Source organism: Macaca mulatta, chromosome 12 (genome assembly GCF_049350105.2).
Source record: "Macaca mulatta isolate MMU2019108-1 chromosome 12, T2T-MMU8v2.0, whole genome shotgun sequence".
NCBI classification, from domain to species: domain Eukaryota; kingdom Metazoa; phylum Chordata; class Mammalia; order Primates; family Cercopithecidae; genus Macaca; species Macaca mulatta.
This window is the reverse complement of record NC_133417.1, coordinates 112991394-113015556: the sequence shown is the minus strand read 5'-3', so window position 1 is coordinate 113015556 and position 24163 is coordinate 112991394. Positions and strand designations below refer to the sequence as shown.

Genomic DNA, 24163 nt, shown 5'->3' with positions numbered 1-24163 from the left:
CCCAGCTACTTGTGTGCTGAGGCTAGAAGATGGCTTAAGGTCAGGAAGTTCTAGGCTGCAGTGCATTATGATTGCACCTGTGAACAGCCACTGCACTCCAGCCTGGACAACGCAGTAAGACCCTATCTCTTAAAAAAAAAAAAAAAACAAGCCGGGCGCGGTGGCTCACGCCTGCAATCCCAGCACTTTGGGAGGCCGAGGCGGGTGGATCACAAGGTCAGGAGATCGAGACCATGGTGAAACCCCGTCTCTACTAAAAATAGAAAAAATTAGCCGGGTGCGGTGGCGGGCGCCTGTAGTCCCAGCTACTCAGGAGGCTGAGGCAGGAGAATGGCGTGAACCCGGGAGGCGGAGCTTGCAGTGAGCCGAGATCGCGCCACTGCACTCCAGCCTGGGCGACAGAGCGAGACTCCGTCTCAAAAAAAAAAAAAAAAAAAAAACTTTCAAACGATGTTTTTTAAAGGTTTATAGCATTTATACTCATGCTGCAGTGCCCTGGAGGGCCCAAACTATATTAAAGCTTAAAACTGCTTTACTTTTTTTCATCATCACTGAACCACCATGTTGGTTGGCATTATGAAAAAATCTTTTTTTTTTTTTTTGGAGACGGAGTCTCGCTCTGTAGCCCAGGCTGGAGTGCAGTGGCCGGATCTCAGCTCACTGCAAGCTCCGCCTCCCGGGTTCACGCCATTCTCCGGCCTCAGCCTCCCGAGTAGCTGGGACTACAGGCGCTGCCACCTCGCCCGGCTATTTTTTGTATTTCTTAGTAGAGACGGGGTTTCACTGTGTTAGCCAGGATGGTCTCGATCTCCTGACCTCGTGATCCGCCCATCTCGGCCTCCCAAAGTGCTGGGATTACAGGCTTGAGCCACCGCACCCGGCCGAAAAAATCTTTTAAGACCTTTATTTAACAAGAGAAAAATTATCAGAAAATGAGAAGCACCATTTAGTTCACAAGAAATGCAACATGGACCCCAATAGAAGTAGATATCAATAACTGATACTTCCTGTTTATGATCCCAAACATGCTAAAATGCTAAAGTAATGCTTGCAAAAAATATGAATGACGAATGTTATCCAGCAGCTTTTTGGTTTAAAATGATTGCCAATGACTAGCAGCTTCAATGGTAACAGAAGGGAGAAAGAACCCTTCAATACCTAACAATGCTGCAGTCTGCTCCTAAGTGGCTTTAGTGAAGAGTCCCATGTTTTAATGGTAATACTGCATTGATTTGAAAGGCATATGCAGCAAAATGGGGGGGAGGAAGAAAAACGGGAAGAAACATAAAAGTTATATGGTTAGTGTCTTTAAAAATTTAAACTATTGTTTAAAAAACCTTACATAGTTCACAGCTGTCGGGCCCACACAGTAAGTAAATATCTGTGTGTGGGATGGGAGCCTTCACTTTGGAGTGGTTTTTGTAACTCTGTTTACATTAAAAAGATCAGAAGTGTGTTCTGTTGCATTGACAAGGTCCCATTCTTTCCTATGGAGTATAATCCTTGTTGTCCATGAGTCTCTTGAATTTGAGATCTTTCCTTTTGATGAAAATACTAATTTTGCTGGTTTTTGAGCAGGAAAGGTGATATTTCTCCAGTCTTTGTAGAAGGTCGCGTGACGTTATATCCCCTCATTTCTCCCTTTAAGAGAGGATGGCTTTGGAGCGCTGAATACCAATGAAGTTATCAGCGCTGAAAGACCTTCTCATAGCGGCTCTACACAAGTCTTTGTCTTCACACAATCTAGAAATAGCCTAGGAAAGTCAATCAAATAGAAAACAGGTACAATTTTAAAAAGGGTTCCCACATTTGAAAAAGCACACTGATGAAAGCCACACATGTAGACTCCTTTACATAATTCACAGTTACAGCTACTTTGGCTGAGTTTTACACTGCCAGGTTCTGGGGACACTACTTCCTGCCAATTCACCAATGTAATATCCTTTAAGGGCTACGATTAGATTCCCAGAGAATAAAGGGGAATTTATTATATTATTAAGAAGTTGGATTCCCAATGATGTCAAAGGTATTGTGATAGGCTCCTAACAGCAATAGCATCTGTTACCTGTGCACTTATCCCTTAAATATAACAAACGTACACTTGTGCAAAAAAATAAGTTTATTCAGCTATTCAAATTCTACCCAATCCTTATTAGCTATTATATACTCAAAGCACATTTTAATGAGGCAGGCATGTGCTGGACTATATTGGAATATATGAGAGGTCTAATGACTGATGCACCAAAAGGTGTTACTTCACATGCACGTTAATTATGGTAGAAATACGTATTATTTCTTTTTTCTTTTTTTTTTTTGAGACGGAGTTTCGCTCCTGCTGCCCAGGCTGGAGTGCAATTGCGTGAAACCTCCCAGGTTCAAGCGATTCTCCTGCCTCAGCCTCCCAAGTAGCTGGGATTACAGGCATGTGCCACCATACCTGGCTAATTTTTTATTTTTAGTAGAGACGGGGTTTCACCATGTTGGCCAGGAGGTGATCCACCTGCCTCGGCCTCCCAAAGTGCTGGGATTACAGGCGTGAGCCACTGAGCCCAGTCTAGAAATACATATTATTCTAAAGTACCACCATGGTGCCACAGAAAGTGTCAGTTTAAAGTATGTGTCCACTTCAGTTGTAATTCTGCTGTATACTCACCAAGAGTCATAAGCCATAAATATTACTTTGCCCCATAAAGTTACCATTTCCATTAAAAAACCCATGTACTTCCTACATTATTTGTTTTTCTTTTTTTTGTTTTTGTTTTTGTTTTTTTTTGAGACAGGGCCTCGCTCTATCGCCCAGGCTAGAGTGCAGTGGCATGATCTCGGCTCACTGCAGCCTCCGCCTCCCAGGTTCAAGCAATTTTCATGCCTCAGCCTCCTGAGTAACTTGGCGCCGCCACCACACCCGGCTAATTTTTGTATTTTTAGTACAGGCTAGTCTCGAACTCCTGATCTCAAGTGATCCACCTGCCTCAGCCTCCCAAAGTGCTGGAATTACAGGTTTGAGCCACCATGCCCAGCACTTACATCCAGCATTTGAAACACTTGCACCCTATATTAGTGAAGGGTATAGGTCTCTTGGCTTACCCACTAATCCTTTGTCTAAAAAACTCACAGGACTGCACTGTGATATGTAAACCATGACATGAATTTACAAACAGAGTAAGACAGTCAAGAGTGGCAAATGAATTATGTATGTAGATAAAATTAGGAATATAGTCACAAAGAACATTTTTTTTTTTTTTTTTGGAGACACAATCTCACTCTGTCACCCAGGCTAGAGTGCAGTGTTGCGATCTTGGCTCACTGCAACCTCCACCTCCCAGGTTTAAGCGATGCTCATGCCTCAGCCTCCCAAGTAGCTGCGATTACAGGCATGCGCTCCCATACCCGAATAATATTTTTTTGTGTGTATATATATATATTTTTTTGAGATGGAGTTTCGCTCTTGTTGCCCAGGCTAGAGTGCAATGGCACGATCTCGGCTCACTGCAACCTCCACCTCCCCGGTTCAAGTGATTCTCCTGCCTCAGCCTCCCGAGTAGCTGGGATTACAGGCATGTGCCACTATGCCCGGCTAATTTTGTATTTCTAGTAGAGACGGGGTTTCTCCATGTTGGTCAGGCTGGTCTCGAACTCCCAACCTCAGGTGATCCACCTGCCTCGGCCTCCCAAAGTGCTAGGATTACAGGCATGAACCACAGCGCCCAGTTAAAAAAATTATTCATGTATGGTTATATGAAAGGGTAGAAGTTCAAAAGGAAGCCTCATGAACAACAGATTAAATTTGATTTAAAATATTCTGAATTATGGTCACAGAAGAGTTAATATGTATAATTTTTAAATAATGTTGATCCTTGTCTAAACCATAAAAGACACAGGAAATCTGACGCCAAAGGGCTAATAAGCTCTTCAGTGTGTTAGTTAATTTTAAAGCTTTCCATTTTCCTAATCACTACTTAATATGATTTAGTCACAGATGTTGGCTTTGGTGGCTGATGGAAAACCCCACTTAGTGACTTCACAGCCTTACCTCTAGGTTCTGTGCTCTTTCTTTGCTAAGAGGAGCAAATAGAAAATTCAGGTTGTTGTCATCTGCTAAGGAGCGAAGGTCAAAGTAGTATTTGGCATAAACACTGGCAGGAACATTAATATTAAACTGAAGAAGCTCCAGAAAATGCCTTTCCATTTCATTCCTGGAGGAGGAAGAACACAACAGAACCAGCACAGGACAATGTCAGTCAAGTGGGCTATCTTCAAAAATATCATTCTGAGTGACTAGAATAGCTCTAAACTCTGTTTTAAAATATAGGCTACCCAGTTATATTAACATACTAATGTTCACACAAGGTACAGTTACTTGTGGTCCCTTCTGCATCCCAGCAGTCTGGGACTGGGATGAAGGTTGAAGGTTACGGCCTCTGATATACTTGTGCTGCTGACTCGGGCCTCATTCTTCAGAGTTCCATTAGTGCAGCTGTACAATTCATACTTCATGCTCACTCACAAGGCCCCACTATAGTGATCAGATGAAAGGAATGATGTATGCTGTTTATTAGCTCTGAAGAACTTGCAGACATTTTCACCGGGCTGATAACAGGAAGGGGCTTATTGAAGTTGAGAAGCACCAACAAAAGGAGTGGGCATATCACCACGGCAACAAATGGATCCATCGAGAGCCACTGCTATTATCTCTGAGGGGGAAAAACCCTTGAGGCAACAAGGATTCATCTCAAATAAATAAATAAGCAAGCTACATTACAGGGAAGGGAATCCCCTCCCCCTGTCCCAGCGCATGAGGCTATGTCAAAGGGCATAATGCAAGTTTCTGCTCACTTTAATATATTATGAAGGTGAGAAACTGTCACTATGACAGGGTAAAGATACTCTTTAAACTTTGGAAGGCAGAAAGATCAAAGGTGGATGTCTCGGCTAGACTAAACCCATTTTATGATATGCCTCGTGGTAGGTCACTGGACTTAAAAACTCAGTGTTTCTTCTGAGTTAGGAATGAAACCCTGAGGTGCTCAGTATCTACCATCCTGGTCAGAACAGAATGTAGGAGTGAGCTGAATGCAGTGGGAGAGGAAAGGGCTGGGAGTAGTACTCAGCCACATGACCACACAGCTGCCCCTGACAAATGCTTAAGCAAATAAACACAAAACTAGAGAAAATCTTAACCACTGTCACAGTAATCCCTACAAGTACTTAACTGTATAAAAATGATAAATACCTAAACAACATATTTGGTTTCTTGGGTTTAAAGTTTTAATATTTTATCCACTGGCTAAGTCAACAAATGCTTGATGATCTCCTGTATGGAGAGCAGTTAATATGAGCAGAGATGTGGTTTTCTCATTTGCTGAGCTTAAAAACCCAACTGAACCTACTTCCAAAATTAATTTCCTGTTCATATGTCCATAAGCCTATAGAAATGTAAATCAGATAATGTTTTGATAATCAGCTAATCAGGACTTAATTTACTACAGTAATAAATGCACTTCACAATCCCTTTTATATTTTTTCCACTAATACATTTTAACTGTGTAGAAATACAGTACTTCATAGGATTAACACACGTATTAATAGAGGTTTAATCACTGAAGAAAAGCACTATGCCTACAGAACATGCATCTTCTACGTTTTTTGTTGTTTTTTAAATGGATAGGTGGCTGAATAGCATACCCTTTACAGGCACAGCAAACCATCTAATAGCAGCTGCTCAGTTTAACTTATTCTTTTAAAGGGAAATATATTCTAACAGGACATGTAGATGTTGAAAAATTTTAAGAATAACCTCATAGACACCAATTTAAAATTGTTTCAATTTAGACTCAAATGAGACCACTATAAATAGTCAACAGCAGGGGGATGAGACAAATGTATATTAAACGGTTTGTTGAAATGCTTTCCAAAGATCATAAACGAAAGCTGCCTGGTTGTAGCATAGCTCCTGGTGCTGCCCTGGGCATACACAAACAGCAACTATCTAGAACTGGTCTTCTTGGAGCTGGCCCCTGCCACTGCTGCTCCTGAAGCTTACATCTGTAGAAACCTGCACATTTCCCTGCATGTTCTCTGATCTTGTATCTAGAACGAGAACTTCAGCCAGTTCAGTTGCAGGTTTTGAGAACATTTTAGCTGCCATCATGGTAGGGCTTAGTGTTCATAATTATAAATTTTGCCTCCTTGAAGAAACCAGTTTGCAGACTAATGACAGCAGTGATCAAAGTCACTTTAGCTTCTGCAACTTCCAAAAGTACTTCCATTTGTTTCAAATTCATTTGCTGTCACACCCTTTGCTAAAATGGCTACCAGCAATATCACTAGGGCTGTTCGGTTTACACCATTAGTAAAGTGGTCAACTTCACCAAAAGCCACTTCAACAGCTACCACAATCACTGGTTCCTTTTTAGTCACAAGCATCCTCACTTCAGTTGTGAATATATGGTATGGTAATTCTGAATGACAGTCATATGGAGTAATGGGCAAAGGCAATAAAAACAAAGTCTTGCCACTGCCTGTCATGACCTTGATCTTCCTCTGTTACTCAACATCATCAAGAGGTGCTCCTTCATATTTTTCTAAATGCCACCCACAAAGCCATTCTCACTGTCCAGTTGGCACCCTAAGAGCTTTGCTGGAAATGCCTCCCTGGCTCACCCTGCCTACCAAGCTCCAAGGCCCTTCCCTTCACAGCAGTCATGAGGCCAGACTGGAAGGAAGCCCTGATGAAGCTGGTGTTTCAGGATCATATTGGTGCCATTTGTGAGGAACTCCATGACTCAGTAAGGCTCCTTGTACTCTCATAGGTAACTCAAGGCCCCCAAAGTGGTGCTGTGGTTGTTGGAGTACCCAGAGAGCCTCTCAAGTGTGGTGAGTATTGGGTGATGCCCCAGCAGTGTTTCTCAGACTGCCTAAGGGGAACAATGGAGCTTCCTAACTCATCAGACCAATTTCTAAATACAAAAAACACTCCTAATGGGGAGGGGTCAGGGGCACAGGGATCTTCATATCTCAAGGCTTCTGTAAAAACAGACCTTCAGATAAAATGTGGAAAGACGAGCAAAAGCAAATATACAATGTGTGACTCCGGTTGAAGCTATGTAACTTCTCAATAGTCCAGAGGCCCTAAGACCTTAATAGTGGCCAAACAATTATTTCAAAGGCCAGACATATGCCCTTTAAGGGCTGTTTATACCCTACTGGTCACATGAAAAAATATAAATGAATGAATGAATGAAAGAAAAAGAGCAAAGAGCTTTAACTGGCAGATAACTTTTTAAAAGCCATAAAGGGGCCAGGTGCAGTGGTTCACACCTGTAATCCCAGCTCTTTGGGGGGCCAAGTGGGCGGATCACAAGGTCAGGAGTTCGAGACCAGCCTGACCAACACAGTGAAACCCTGTCTCTACTAAAAATACAAAAATTAGCCAGGCGTGGTGGCGCATGCCTGTAATCCCACTGTAATTCCAGTTACTCAGGAGGCTGATGCAGGAGAATCACTTGAACCTGGGAAGCAGATGTTGCAGTGAGCCGAGACTGCACCACTGCACTCCAGCCTGGGCACAGAGCGAGACTCCGTCTCAAAAAAAGAAAAAAATAAAATAAAATAAACATATTTACTGTACTATGTTGTTCTGGTAGTATACTTGTAAGATGTTTGCCAAAAACCACCCGAAAAATACTTTTCAATTTATCAAGCAGATTATCACACATCAAAACCTATCAAGTAATGATGGAAAATATATAGTTTTTTTTTTTTTTGAGACAGAGTCTTGCTCTGTTGTGAACTGTTATACTAAAGATAGAAATATATAGTCTTATGCCTATTTCCATTATCTGCATAATGTAACCTTTACAAATATTCTTTGTTAACTTTACAGAAACAAATAAGATACTGGAAAATGGTTAGAAAGTTCACCAAAACCTTAAGAAACTCACATGTCCTCAACTGTAATGTCCTTGAGGATCTGGCAGTAGTCCACATTCCATACAGCCTGATCATCCCAAACCTTTGAGGCAAGAAGAATGGCTCCCAGAACAATCCTTTTCCAGTTAGTGGGACAAATGTCGATTTCAGCATAAGTTAAAAGCCTTTCTAAGTAAACCTGTAAAATAGAACACTGGTCTTTGATTTTAGTTCAGTTTAAATGCTTTGATAAGCTTTTTTTTTTTCGCTCTTGTTACCCAGGCTGTAGTGCAATGGCGCGATCTCAGCTCACCAGAACCTCCACCTCCCAGGTTCAAGCGATTCTCCTACCTTGGCCTCCCGAATAGGTGGGATTACAGGCATGCGCCACCATGCCCAGCTAATTTTTGTATTTTTAGTAGAGACGGGGTTTCTCCATTTTGGTTAGGCTGGTCTCGAACTCCTGATCTCAGGTGATACACCCGATCCTCCCAAAGTGTTGGGATTACAGGCATGAGCCACTGCGCCTGGCCCCTAAATGCTTTGATAAGAATTCATGACTAACAGATTTCTTCTGTTTTTGACCAGAAAATAAGTGCCTTTTATTCTTATATTCTACAGAGACTTTGCTTAGTCAGCCAAAGCGAGACACCAAATCACAGTTGTAGGTCAGATATCTGTGCTGCCTACTCTGCCCATATACATTTCCTGCCCGATTTTGGTCACAGGAATGACTGGACATCTCAGCAAAGGGCATCATGAAGAGAGGCACTCTTATCACCTCCACACTCGTAATAGAGTTGTTCAATAAATACTGAGTGCCTACCAGATGCAATGTTAGTAGATAGTAATTTTACAGGTAGTTATATTATGCTCAAATATGAAGTAATACTGAGCACATTTTTACCTTCTCCTTTTCACAGTAACTAACCCTTTTGTGGCACTAGCTTGAAGAACTGCTGGTCAAGAGAGCCACCCAGTGGCTGCTGTGCAGAGCAGCATGATAGGGGCAGGTCTTTAGGGCTATAAAATATTCCCCGTATTCAGTGCCTCCACAAGGAACACACATGGACAAAAGGACGTCTCTGGACTCCTGGTATTTCTCTAAACCTGCCAAGCAGTTTATCAGACAACTTCATGAATTATTTTACATCTACCAAACATCCTTCAAAGAATTGAGCAAAGTGAACAGCTAAGTAAAGATTACAGAGGTAAGCTGTAATTTGCTGTCACCTCAAAGGGTTCTCTGTGGAAGAATATGTCTGTATGCTACTTGAACTCTGTATCGAGACAAGAAGAAATCTTTTTAGGCTGGAGTACAGTGATGCAATCTTGGCTCATTGCAACCTCCGCCCCCTGGGTTCAAGCGATTCTCCTGCCTCAGACTCTTGAGTAGCTAGGCACCCGCCAGCACGACTGGCTAATTTTTGCATTTTTAGTAGAGACGGGGTTTCACCACGTTGGCCAGGCTGGTCTCAAACTCCTGGCCTCAAGTGATCTGCCCACCTCAGCCTTCCTAAGTGCTGGGATTACAGGAATGAGCCACTGTGCCGAGCCTGAAAAAAGTTCATTTTAACAGAGCTTATTTATTGTCTGAAGGTTATCAGATAGGCAGCTGAGATCTGGCAGTACTCTCCAAACTCAACTGTGTTTTCAAAAATAGGTATTGAACATGACATGTTCTTAAGACAGATTCTGTTCCTTTTCCCCCAAAATTCTGCACTGGCAGTATCCTAAGAATGAACCTCTTTCACAGGGTTCAACTCTCAATGGGAATAATTAGACCACAGGGAAACAACATAGACAATCTCTCAACTTCCTGTTGCCTTTACTGGTAAGCTGATGATGTGCTGATGCTCACTGATACCACTTGCCCTCCTGTGTCAGTGAGTTCTTTTCTTCCCACTAGTGCAGTTGATCCCATTCCACTTGTGCAGAACACTGTCCCCATAATTGCATCTTTCTGAAGGCTTTCTCCTTCTCTGCCAGAGATTCTCCCCAGTGTGTTTCCTTTGTTCCCATCCCCCTCCCCACAGTTCCCCGGATGTGTCCTCTCATCTGCTCAAAGCATCATGCCCTGGTATCAGCTTTTCATCTCTCATCTCTCCTTAACCCACTCCTATTTGTCCCTTGCTGCTGTCACTCTCCTGAGACTCCTCTTGCCAAGGTCCCCAGAGTCTTCACACTTATAAGCCAGAGCTCTTCATCCCACTGCTCCACTCCCCAAGTCTTCCCTAATACTGTACAGGCCATTTCCATTCACCTAGTTGCTGAGGCCAAATACCTACGCTCAAGTTACCCCACTCCAGACTGTGTGCAATTCCTGCTATGTCCACCTTCACTGGTAGGCTGCTCGCCATTTGTCACTGCTCACCTACATCACCCTAGTCGCTTCTTGACTCTCTTCTCTGCCTCTATTCTGCCAATTACGGTCTACTCTCTTCAAGCCATCAGCATAACCTCTTAAATTAAGAGCACTTCACTCCCCTGCTCAAAATCTACCAAAAGTACCCATCAAACTGGAATAAAAACTTCTTCCTGGCTAGGCACAGTGGCTTACACTTGTAATCCCAACACTTCGGGAGGCCAAGGTAGGCGGATCACTTGAGGTCAGGAGTTCAACACCAGATTGGCCAACATGGCAAAACCCCATCTCTACTTTAAAAAAAAAAAAAAAAAAGAAAAAAGAATTAGACAGGCGTGGTGACGGGCGCTGGTAAGTTCAGGTACTCGGGAGGCTGAGGCAGTGAGAATTGCTTGAACCTGGGAGGTGGAGGTTGCAGTGAGCCAAGATCGCACCACTGCACTCCAGCCTGGGTGACACAGCAAGACTCCGTTTCAAAAACAAAACAAAACAAAACAAAACAAAACAAAACAAAACCTTCCTGTGGCCTGCAAGCCAAAAGGCCCTATGAGTTGTATGTGGCATTGCCCATGTGACCTCACCTCCTCCACTTTTTCCAACTCACTCCAACCACACTGGACACCTTGCTGTTTGTTCCTTGAACACACACACACACACACACACACACACACACACACACACACACACACACACACACACACACACAATGTTCCTGTCTAGTCTTGGCACTTGTCTGACTGCCTGTAATGCCGGCACTCCTTACCTTCCTACTTTGATCAGGTCACTGCACAAATGTCACCTCTAGAGAGGTTCTTCCTGATCATTCTATCTAAAATAGTGAGCCCCTCCTGTCACTCTGTATCCCTTTATGCTGCTTCATCTTCTTGCTACTTACCACTACCTGAAAAAATGTCCTCCTCACTAGAACATAAGCTCGTAAAGGCAAGAATTTTGTTCAATCCTCTCCTCTACTCTAGCACTTGGTAGCTCACGTCTGTAATCCCAACACTCTGGCAGGATCACCTGAGGTCAGTTCTGAGACCAGCCTGGGCAACACAGCTAGACTCTAGCTCTACTAAAAAATTAAAACAAACAACAACAACAAATACAAAATACAAGAATAGTGGCACAGAGTAGGCACCCAGTGAATATTTACAGAATCAGAAACTTCTTGGCAGCATTTAACACTGGGACCACAGCCTCTCTTATCTTGAACTCTTTGTTCTTTTATAACCTTCTCCTGGGTTTCCTCCTTCCACTCCATCTGGGGGCTTGTCCCTCAAATGCTAACAGTCTTTAGAGATCTACTTCTATCCACTTTCTTTTCTTTTTTTAGAGATGGGGGTCTTGCTATTTTGCCCAAGCTGGACTCAAACTACTGCACTCAAGCAATCCTCCCACCTCAGCCTCCCCAGTAACAGGGACTACAGGTATGCACTACCATGCCTAGCTTGTCCACTTTCATTCTGCACCCTTTCTCTGTATTTGAACAGCTACTCTAACTCTTCATTCCTTACCTCTAAGCTCAGATTCATGCTCCAGTCCAGTATATTCAAATGATTACTGGACACTGCCACTCTGCTACCTCACAGGCACATAGAGCTTAAACCATCTATAATGAACTCCCCCTCTTCCTATACAGCTTTCCCTCCTGTATCACCTGTCTCTCTACCTCTGGAAGCACCACTCCTGCTTCTCTACAGTATGTCCTAAGTGTTCCAAATGGCTTACAGCTCCATGAAAACGCCTAAATCTGATCCAGTACCCACTGAGGGGTTTCTATTCAAGTGCACAGCAGAAGCCTTCTCTGCTAAATTCCAGATGGATGCTAACGGAGTAGGTACTGACCTAAGTATTCTTTCCCTCCAGGCCATGCAGTTGACCTTCCTCTATAGGTTTGCTGTGGGGAAGAGTAAAACAATCCTAACCACTTGAATAGGATTTATTATTCAACGATAAAATCTTACCATAGGAATTCTGTATGGAGGACATAAAGCTAAGGACACAGTTATAGCTTAGTAAGCTAATCAGCAAAGCCTTTGTCCAAGTATTACTTGTACCACATTGCTGGGCAACATCACAAGCAGGCACAAGAGGTAGGCAGAGATGATTAAAACCCATCATCCAAGGAACAAAGAATTTAGAGCAATAGTTCTCAATCACAACACACATGGGAAATACCTGGGGAATAGAGCCTGGGACTTGGCTTAGACCTACACTGGAATCAGTATCTGGCTCTGAACCACATGGTTTTGTTACCACTCTCCATAACCCCCAGCCCTGCCACCATGCCTTGTATGTGTACACACTGAATGTGTACATGTGCATTGATGGGTAGGGGGAGAAACCAGAAATCTCCCTGGCTGCCTTTTGTAGCAACTGTTCTGTGATGAGAAAAGCAATGGAAACATGTTCAACCATAATGATGATTAAATGTGAAGGTACATATTTACGTTCCTTTGACAGGTTTCTCTTACAAGTTCTGATGATAATTTCAGGAACCTATTTTTATTTGAAAAATAGGACCATACCCTGTATACAAGACTAATTTCTAAAGACGCTTTATAAATGAGAAATATCTTACCAAAGTTACTATTGCACATTCAGCTGTTAGCTGTGCAGCACTAAAAAGAGTACGAACAAATCTGTAAATAAATTTGTGCTCAGGATCATGCTTAAAGTATTCCTCTGGAACTTTTTCTCGCTGAAAGAAGAAAAGATGCAATGTTAGTATCCACTGAAGAAAAAAAAATTTTTTTTTTTGAGACGGAGTTTCACTTTTATTGCCCAGGCTGGAGTGCAATGGCATGATCTTGGCTCACTGCAACCTCTACCTCCCGGGTTCAAGTGAGCCACTACACCCGGTCAGCCTAAGTACTCTTAAGACCAGCAGTGTTGACGTTTGAGCCCATGTACCCCTTAAAATAATTCTGGTTGAGTGACATGACTTTCAGTTTTTAAAATATAAACAATTGCATCTTAAAATATCATAATGATTCAAAACTCATCACCATTTATCATTAAGGAAAAATACAGGCACAACTCAGAAAATTTTTATGTTCCTTTCCACTTTCCCTCCACAGAACTCTATCAAAATGTAAACTACTTGTAGGCTCGAAAGTCTTACTAATCGCGGCATGTCATGATCCTCTTAAATAAACTTTGAAAAAATAGTTTTAGTTTCCTGTAACCATAAGGCTCAAAGGCTTCATTGTCCAATACAATAGTTATTAGTCACAAGCGGCTATCATATACCTGAGGAAGTGAATTTTTAAAGGTTCACACCATTTTAATTGATTTAAATTTAAATTGTTTTCTAATAATCTTCATAGAGATCACATTTATTTGTTAGGACTATTTATAAATATCAGCATGAAATAAACATAACTCTATGAGAGAAAAATACTACCTCAAAAAAAGTGACACTTACTGTAAGTGGATGTGATCTCTCATCAAAAATATCCAAGGATCTATTTGCATCTCTATAAAATAAGAATATGCATTGAAGAAGTTAATTCAGGAACTGTTAATACTGAGTAAAATGTCTGCTGGGGGTGGCAGGAGATGCCTCCTGTTTGCTTTGGTGTTTGCTTCGCCAAAGCGAACAGTTGTACAAATTCTTCTCCTGGATCCCAGCCTTCAGAGGATTTCCTGACCTCTTTTTACTCAGCACATGAGGTTCTGTACTGTGAAGTCTTTTCTACAATGACAATTCAGAATTGCCTTTAAGTGTTGGCCCTCCCTAACAGGCAATGGTAATAAAGTGTATTTTCACTCTTCTAACCCCTCATTGGAACTCAAGAACATTTTACAAAGCAGTAGTGGTGGGCAATAAAATCTTCGGAACTTTAATGACTGTGAATGAGATTCAGATTTCCCAGGCTTTTCCTCTCTAGTTCTCTGTATTACATTCTTGACATATATTTGTTTATTTTAAGTAGTTTGATGAGTTAAAAACTGTATTGCCTTTTTACTTTAAAAGAGACAAGCCTTTGATAATCTTTACAAGTTTATAAAACTAATACATTGTGCTCATTTAATAAAACCAGTGGTTCTCCAAGTGTGGTCTGTGGACTTCTGGAGACCCTCTAGATCCTTTTCTAAGAGGTCCTTGAGGTCAAAACTGTTCTTATAAGAATACTTATTCTGGCCGGGTGCGGTGGCTCAAGCCTGTAATCCCAGCACTTTGGGAGGCCAAGACGGGCGGATCATGAGGTCAGCAGATCGAGACCATCCTGGCTAACACAGTGAAACTCCGTCTCTACTAAAAAATACAAAAAAAAAAAAACTAGCCGGGCGAGGTGGCGGACACCTGTAGTCCCAGCTACTTGGGAGGCTGAGGCAGGAGAATGGCGTAAACCCGGGAGGCGGAGCTTGCAGTGAGCCGAGATCGCGCCCCTGCACTCCAGCCTGGGCGACTGAGCGAGACTCCGTCTCAAAAAAAAGAAAAAAAGAATACTATTCAACCTGAGAAAGCTGATTGAATATTTAGAAATAAAAATAATTTTTAAAAAAAGAATACTAAGATATTGCTTGCTTTTTGACTGTTTGACATTTGTAATGAATGTATAACAGCGAAAGTGGGTAAACTGCTGGCTTCTCAGCATGAAATCAAGGCAGTGCTACCAAATTATACTAGTAGTCATTCTATTCTTTACTGCCTCTTGCAGTTTAAGAAAAACACCTGCTTCACTTACGAATATCCTTGATGAAACAGTAAAAATTAATGGTATTATTAAATATTGACCTTTCTTTTTACTATTCTGAGTAAGCAGAAAGTAGATATAAAGTAATTCTGCATAACAAGGTATGGCTGTGTCAAGGAAAAGCACTTGTGATTTAATTGTGAGCTAAACAAGCCTTTTTTTCCATAGAATATCATTTTTACTTGAAAATACGACTATCATTCTCAAAAATGAAAGAAGTGGCCAGGTGTGGTGGCTCATGCCTGTAATCCCAGCACTCTGGGAGGCCGAGGCAGGTGGATCAGTTGAGGTCAGGAGTTTGAGACCAGCCTGCCCATCAGGGTGAAACCCCCAACTCTACTAAAAATACAAAAATTAGCCAGGCATCGTGACAGTTACCCATACTCCCGGCTACTCAGAAGGCTGAGGCAGGAGAATCACTTGAACCCGGAAGGCAGAGGTTACAGTGAGCCAAGATGGCACCAGTACACTCCAGCCTGGGCAACAGAGTGAGACTCAGTCTCAAAAGATAAATAAATAAATAATTTTAAAAAATGAAGTGGGCCCGTCACTTCAAGAATAACACTATTTGTTGCAATGATATGATAAAATTCAAGCTTTCAAACTAAAAATCAGGATTTGGAGAAACTTGTACCTTATTATGTAAGTTTAATAGCTTCTCAATACTTAAAAATATTTTAATACAATTGGTGGGGACACTAACAAAAGCGAGCTTTTGACACTGTCAAGAAATGAACCAGGCTGGGTGCGGTGGCTCACGCCTGTAATCCCAGCACTTTGGGAGGCTGAGGCATGCGGATTGCCTGAGCTCAGGAATTCAAGACCAGCCTGGGCAACATGGTGAAACCCTGTCTCTACTAAAAATACAAAAAATTAGCTGGGTGTGGTGGCGTGTACCTGTAATCTCCGCTACTTAGGAGGTTGAGACAGGAGAATCGCTTGAACCCAGGAGGCGGAGGTTGCAGTGAGCTGAGATTGCACCACTGCACGCCAGCCTGGGTGACAGAACGAGATTCTGTCTCAAAAAAAGAAAAAAAAAAAAGAAAAAAGAAACGTGAACCAATATTTTCCATATAGCCAATGCATAATATTATAAAAGCAAGTAAGGGGAAATGATACATTTATTGTATAAGACAGATGGGTGAGTACTAACAAAAAATTCATTGATACATGAAATTCCACTGTAACCATTTTAAGAAACTAGCACTTGTGGAGTGTTGGGTAGTATTAAAGAATACTGGCCAGGTGTGGTGGCTCATGCTTGTAATCCCAGCACTTTGGGAGGCTGAGGCGGGTGGATCACCTGAGGTCAGGAGTTCAAGACCAGCCTGGTCAACATGGCGCAACACCATCTCTACTAAAAATGCAAAAATTAGCCAGGCATGGTGGCATGCGCCTGTAACCCCAGCTGCTCGGGAGCCTGAGGCAGGAGAATCGCTTGAACTCTGGAAGTGGAGGTTGCAGTGAGCTGAGATCGCGCCACTGCACTCCAGCCTGGGCAACAGAGCAAGACTCCATCTCAAAAAAAAAAAAAACCAAATAAATAAAAATAAATTTAAAAATAAAGAATACCCACAACCATCTGAAAGCTTTAAAAATATACCTTTTACCAACTATGTATTTGCAAGAGGCTAGGTCATCTTCTTATCACTTCTTCAAAACAAATTACAGCTCACTACCAGAGTGCAATATTAGCCATGTAATACACCTACACATGTACTCACTGTATCTAAAATAAAAGTTGAAATTAAAAAAAAAAAACTAATTACAGAGATGAGAATCCAGCTGTTTTCTATTAAGCTGGACACCAGAGTTGCAAAAATATAAATACATGACACACATTTTACTCAACTTTGTTGTTGAAGAGAGTTATTTTTCATGAGAAAATATTATTTGTGTTAACAATATTGTTCTCAGTCAGGGGTTATATTTTTGTTGTCACAACCTGGGACAGCTGTTAAATATCCTACAATGCACAGGACAGTCCCCGAAACAAAGACTTATCTAGCTCAAAATATCAACAGTGCCAAGGTTGAGAAACCAAAACTAAATATAGGTTGTTTTTTTTAAAATTCTCAATTTCAATTTCTAATATAATAAATATCAATATAACCAACACAAACAATTACTCTTTGGGATCCTCAGTAATTTAATAGTTAAAACTGTCTTAGGGACCAGAAAAACCACAAATGATTCAGTTCAATACTGTAATAGCACTCTACAGCTTATGATGTCTATAGTTATGACCTAATACTGAACATGCAAAGTAATTAGCTGGAATAACAAGACAGGTTTTAAAGGAGCTCACCTGTTCTTTATGTGGTAATATATTGCTAAGGTCACACTGTGAAAGGAAAAAAAATTATTTTTAACAACTGATTTAAACATTTGTTAGGCCTGAAGACATTTTTTAAATGAGGGAAGGGAGGAACCTCCTAGTGGCCCTGAAATCCTCTAGTTCAGAACAGTACCATATAGGTACTTTCCCCTTGTTTTAGTTCCTTTCAGCAAAAATACAAGAACCAAAATGCTAAGTAACATGCTGTTAAAATACATGTTTCTGTTGACTATTATAACATATAAATAATTACATATATCCCCATTTGCTCTTCTGCCCATAGAACCTTTCATCTTATGCAAGTTCTACCTATTTGTATGCACGCTTAAATTTAAACTGTTCGGTTTTTTGGTTATTTTTATTTTTTGCTTTTTAAGTTGTTAGGCTCTGCATTTCAGTTGATTTAATTAACTATCACCTACTCACCCATTTTTCATTATTTCCCCTTAAATAAAAGTGTTTTATACCAAATAAAATCATTTACGATCAATTCTGCATCATTAGTAGAAAATTTATTAGTAAATAAGTGCACACAAAACCAATGATAGGTATAGCTATCCTGAAATAAGCAGTGCTAACAATGCAGCATAAAACTACAAAGTGTAATATTAATGGTAAGTACTTCCACATTGGTTTAAATATTAGTGAACAGACACGACTTTTCAGATATGTTACTGTAGTCCTAAATTACCCACAGATGTTGTGTATCAGGAAACAAGGAGTTGTCTTAGGTAAGCTATATGCTTCCATTTGCCCTCAGTCTCTAAACTGAGGCTCAAAATAATTGAGGGAAGGCAAATCTGAATTTTAAAAGTAAGTCTATACAATGTTAGCACTTTTTTAAAAAAGTCTGTAACATTAGCATCTAAGATGGATACTTCTATAGTGCTTCAAACAGTTTTATGTCCAAATTGATTTTAACATTACAGAATTTCAAGTTATATGCTGAAAAGGACCACAGAACCTTACATGACATTTAATCCAACACCCAGTTTACAGATATGGGAACCAAGGCTTAAAACTGACTTGCCCACAGTCCCACCAAATAGAATTGAGTTCATCCTCCTACACTCAATTAAGCAGTGGTTCTCAAACTTTCTGCACACTGCAATCACCTGAGGAGCTTTAAAAACTGCCTAACTTCCAACTTGAGACATTCTGATTTAATTGGCATTGGGTATGACTTGGGATATGAGGAGTGTTTTTTTGTGTGTTTTGTTTTGAGACGGAGTCTCGCTCTGTCGCCCAGGCTAGAGTAAAATGGCATGATCTCGACTCACTGCAACCTCCGCCTCCCGGATTCAAGCTATTCTCCTGTCTCAGCCTCCCAAGTAGCTGGGATTACAGGTGCACGCCACCACGCCTGGCTAATTTTTTTGTATTTTAGTAGAGACGGGGTTTCAACGTGTTGCCCAGGCTGGTCTCGAACTCCTGAGCTCAGGCAATCTACTCGCCTAGGCCTCCCAAAATGCTAGGATTACAGGTGTGAGCCACCACGCCCAGCCTGAGGGTTGTTTTTAAAGTTCCCCTGGTGATGATTCCTACGTGCTGCAAAGTTTGGGAACGACTGAGTTAGGGTTAAGATCAGAATCATCTGGGATGTGCTTGTCCGTGTAATTATGCCTCACATGCCTTCTTCATTTTCCTAAAAGGCTTGTGACTGCCTAGAGATCAAGGGAAGGTGGAGGTGAGATGAATGTGTTTGTAGACATACATTTTGAAAAAAGTTGCTTAAGTGATTCTGATATGGCTCACCCACCCCATGAGAATAATGCACTATTAAGCCATGATAAACGTTTTTCAAAATCTTTCCTAAAAGTCAATTTGCCCTACTAGTGAAATCTTTATTTAACCAATAGTGAAATATACCAAATGACCATTTCTAAAACTTACTGAGAACAAATTAAAACTTTCTGTACTTCCCAAAGTAGACATCTAAAAATTAAGACTAAAATGGGGGGAAAAAGCATGAAATCTATTATACTTGTTTGAGCAAAGTTAATCTTTAAAACTACTTTGAATCTTACAGAAACATCAGAATCTTTTGAATTCAAAAGAAGCCAGGGACTCTAGCCAAAGTGGACTGGTTTTTTTAACTCAAGGATTTAGGACCCTGGCTGAATACAAACATTCAATGATTACTCAGTAGGTGTCAAAGCTCAGGACTTTAGACAGAGTCAGAGTCCAGCTTGTGCTGAAACACAATTCGATTTCAACTACTGTTATAAGGGAGAGAGAAAAGTGACATGATTATGAGTGTAAATTTTTTGCTTTTAAAGTAGAAGTTACTGACAATTGAATTAAAAAAAAAAAAAAAAAGCTAGTACATTAGAAACAAGTAAGTTTATAAGCTAGTTACGTTTTTAGACTGAAAAGTAAAATTAGGAATAAGGACATTAATATTCTAGTGTAGCACTTCTCAAACTGTGTTCTGAAAATCAACGCTCATAATCGAAGGAGATGTTAATAGTTTCCTGACAACCCCAATGGAGTTGTTTGTTGTTGTTGTTAGTTTTTAAATAAACTTGAAAGGTTCATCTTAGGGTGTTCTGAAAGTGCATCTCAGATTGTGCCCAAGAGGTGCTCATGCACGACAGGGAAAATTTAAATGCAGATACACTGTGGTGCCAGCAGAGGACAAGCTGTTCCTTCTTCCAAGAGTAGTTTCCAAAGCAGTACACATCGTTTTAGGCCTGTAACTCATAACAAACTAATGTTTTTCCAGAAACATCCAATAAAAAGCACCTCTCCTTCTCACATTATGTTCAACACTGTCTTAACATAAATGCATTAAATAAATAGCTACACTCTTCTGGGATTGCTTCTTCACTAACTGGCTTTCCCTTCCACCATGCACCCTAAGATTAAAACAGGAAATGAAAATTCATATTGAGGTCCTTGAAATCAATATATAGTTGACACCAATTTCTTAAACTGATTGCTGAAAAGGACAATCAAATGGCTGAAATTACCGAGGATGGCGAGGATGCTTTTAGCATATAAGGGGGTCTGTCACTTAGCCCTTGGCAGCCTAGTTGTACTCACCATTTTACTGTGGTTCTAAGATTAGGCTGGCTGACTGTGCTGTCATCTAGAAATATTGTTGAGCATGAGCTATACTTTTTAGTAAGCTGCCCTGGAGATACCTGAAGGGGAAGGGAAATAGAAGAAAATGTCACAGTAAGTTAAACCTATAAAAGTGTGGTTTTTTCCTTGGTTAAAATGTCAAATGATAAAGCATTAAGATATTTCTTACACTCCATGAACTGACTTGAGTGTGGTATCATGTGCAGCTCTATGGGAAACCCAGTGGAGGCTCTCCCACAGACAGTGTTTTGAGGAATGGGTTATAAAATGCTGCTCTTGTGATACCTATAATCAAACCTGGTAAGCATCTGTTATGCATTCCCTATATAAATTAATGGGAAAAGTTTACAATAAGATTTGTGTTTCTTTCTTAAGCAATAAAAAGCAGCTGAGATTTTCTATTATTCATTTACTACAGTAAAATGTAATGTCTTAAATCATATTTGCATAAGAGCATTTTATTGCGGTAAATGAAAGCCTAATACTACATTTACTAAGTTACTAATACTAAATGTATTAGTTCAGGAGACAGTATGAGAAACAAGTGTTTCACAGAGGCCCTGTCTGCCAGGGCTGCTCCATCACCCACAGCGAGAGGGGGCCTGTTTTCTTATATGGAGGAGAAAAAGTATCACTTTAATATTCCAAAAAACAGATGACAAAAACAACTTTAGGAATTTAACTTTCACTTCATATTTAAATAAAACTGCCATTACATTACTCAAATGAGAACCTCAGAGAACACTCTCCATTTCAAAATGTTATTAATTTTATTCTATAAGTTATTTGACAGGCATCATGGCACTTGCCTGCCTCACTCATGCTGCTCTGCCTGGAATACCTAGTTCTTCCTCCTTATCCCAATAAGGCTAGCCCCATCTACTTTCTGGGATCCCTTTGCCAGCAGCCACACCAAAAAACATTTCCCTTTTGGTACATTCATCCATCTAATTCACCACTTGTTATATGATACCAATTGCTTGTGGAGTATCCCCTCATAAGAAAGTAAGCTTCTTGCTCCGGGAGTGGTGGCTCATGCCTGTAATCCTAGCACTTTGGGAGACTGATGCGGGCAGATCACAAGGTCAGGAGTTCGAGACCAGCCTGGCCAAGATGGTGAAACCCCATCTCTACTAAAAATACAAAAATTAGCCGGGCGCAGTAGTGCGCACCTGTAATCCCAGCTACTCAGGAGACTGAGGCAGGAGAATTGCTTGAACCTGGGAGGTGGAGGTTGCAGTGAGCCATGATTGCGCCACTGCACTCCAGCCAGGGTGACAGAGTGGGACTCCGTCTCAAAAAAAAAAAAAAAAAAAAGAAGGTAAGCTTCTCCAGGGAAGGAAGGACTCTTCCTCCTCATACCCCTGGCTGCTGAGCACAGAACTGGGGACAAATTTAGGAGTTCAACAAGTGTTCGACAAATTATTTAAATCAGTTACAATTTGGAAGGTAAATGCTACTATAGACACAAATTAGTAGAATTTATCTGCAGTTGTATCAAGGAGGTGACCATGAACTTTTTGAGCCCTCTAAAAAATAAACCATCTTTAAAACACTTTAGAAGTATCCATTTATTTGGGAAGAGTGCAACAGTCAAATACTGAAACAGCCTGAACTATGTTAAGACAATTCTCTTCCTTAAAAATAAGGTCAGTAACCAAATCTCAGTCATGGAATAGCTGAAAGTAACAGTAGCATTTTTTTAAACCACAGAATACTAATAATTTTAACACTTAAAAAAAAAAAAAGACTAATTCAGATGAGCCTTCCTTCTTCCTATTAATATGATAATTTTTACCACGTTGTCACACTCTCCCATCAGTATCCCACACATATACATAAAGACAGGGCAGGGAGAAGGTCTAGTTGTTGCTTTTAAAAGTGCATGCATTTAAAAATTGCCAGTAACCAATAATCAGAAATATCCATACAGTGTAACACCATTTTGTTTCAGATGTTTTTACTGCAGTCACTTAATTCTTACTAACAAAAAGTCCCAGATATTCTATTTTTAAAAAGTATTACTATTTGAAGGACCAAATTCTCCTTCAAGCTAGAAATGTTTTCAACTATATCTAAACTCATGTTTAAGCTATTATATTTAATGTATATAGTTTACATTAACTGTGTGTGTTAATGTATATACTTTTATTGTCTCAAAAAACAAATACAGTATAAAAAATAACAATTGACTCATTCAAATACTTTCATTCAAAGTGGAAGGTGGGGCCGGGCACGGTGGCTCACATCTGTAATTCCAGCACTTTGGGAGGCCAAGGAGGATGGATCACCTGAGGTCAGGAGCTCGAGACCAGCCTGGCCAACATGGAGAAACCCTATCTCCACTAAAAATACAAAAATTAGCCAAGTGTAGTGGTGGGCTCCTATAATCCCAGCTACTTGGGAGGCTGAGGCAGGAGAATGGCTTGAACCTGGGAGGCGGAGGTTGTAGTGAGCCAAGATCGCACCACTGCACTCCAGTCTGGGTGATGGAGCGAGACTTGGTCTTAAAAAAAAAAAAAAAAAAGAAACCTCTCTGCTAATCAATATGTAGCATGAGACACAGCACTAACTTTCAACTATCCAAATTTTTTGTTATCAAGAGCATCCCTGTATCTCTTGAGACTAGAGGGTGGCAGAATTAAGCTTCTGAGCAAAGCAATTATAGCTGGCAACAGGTAATTCCCCCATCATCTTGTGGGAAAACTCAACAATTTCCTTTATTTTAGGCTAAAGCCTTACCAATGCTGACTTACAACCTCAACAAACTACCGGCAAACATAATAATATAAAATATAAATACTTTTTTTAAAAAAATCCAAACAGCAAAACACTACTGCAAGTTTACAGATGTTATTTCAGGTAGTCACAAAATAGGGACAAAGAATATATCATTCATCTTCATTTAGTCTGCACAAATGACAATCTGTAACAAGAAAGGGAAGGGGTACTGAGTAGACTTAAGGTAGAATAGCAAAGATATAAAATAATCACACTTAGTAGTCTACTGAGTCACAACTGAAACCTTAAAGGTAAAGTACCTGTTGAACTCCTATCCCTACCCACTGACTTTTCCCATTGTGCCTAATGCCTCTTATTTTAACCCATTTAAAATAAGAGGTAAATGCTACTACAGACTCCATCTCAGAAAAAAAAAAAAAAAGAATGACTTTTAATTAACTTAAAAATTCCTGACATTTTGTGCATTAATGAAAACACCTCCATCTATGTTGCACAGTAATGGGACAATATAGCAGGGTGCAGAGTCTGAATACAATTCCTAAGCCCTTAGTAGAAGAGTATAATATGCTTATTATAGGTATAACTAAAAAATGTCTGGATTAGTATCATTATGTTGAATTTAAACTTAGATTTACACTTTAAATAAAGGTTCTAAATTTGGGTTAAACATGGCAGGTTGACCATAAATGTATTTCCTCGCTCTCCTGAAATTTCATTAGAATTAAAGACATAAAATAAAGGTCATACACAGGATCAGGCAACAGGAATGACAGCAGAAACTTTTTCTATTTTATTTTATTTTATTTATTCATTTTTGAGAGTTTATTAATTAATTAATTAATTTTTGAGACAGAGTCTTGCTCCGTTGCCCAGGCTAGAGTGCAGTGGTGCAATCTTGGCTTACGGCAGCCTCCACCTCCCAGGTTCAAGCAATCCTCCTGCCTCAGCCTCCTGAGCAGCTGGGATTACAGGCACACACCACCACACCCAGCTAATTCTTATATTTTTAGTAGA

General features: G+C 40.5%; 1 protein-coding gene across 3 annotated transcripts in view; it reads right to left on the bottom strand.

The window, feature by feature from the left end:
* Positions 1-717: 717 nt before the first annotated feature.
* The window catches only part of CCNYL1 (cyclin Y like 1), a 44709-nt gene continuing 21263 nt past the window's right edge, over positions 718-24163 (bottom strand). Inside the window, exons 4-10 of one of the 3 annotated variants that reach the window (XM_015110808.3) lie at positions 20366-20466; positions 17291-17326; positions 13707-13758; positions 12861-12980; positions 7944-8110; positions 4034-4196; positions 718-1754 (exon numbers count right to left, since the gene is read on the bottom strand). In XM_015110808.3, coding sequence (XP_014966294.1) covers positions 1644-1754; positions 4034-4196; positions 7944-8110; positions 12861-12980; positions 13707-13758; positions 17291-17326; positions 20366-20466 — 750 coding nt within the window. In that variant the 3' untranslated portion in view covers positions 718-1643. The remainder of the gene's footprint in view (positions 1755-4033; positions 4197-7943; positions 8111-12860; positions 12981-13706; positions 13759-17290; positions 17327-20365; positions 20467-24163) is intronic. The other 2 variants (XM_077957430.1, XM_015110809.3) reach the window with 2 other exon arrangements.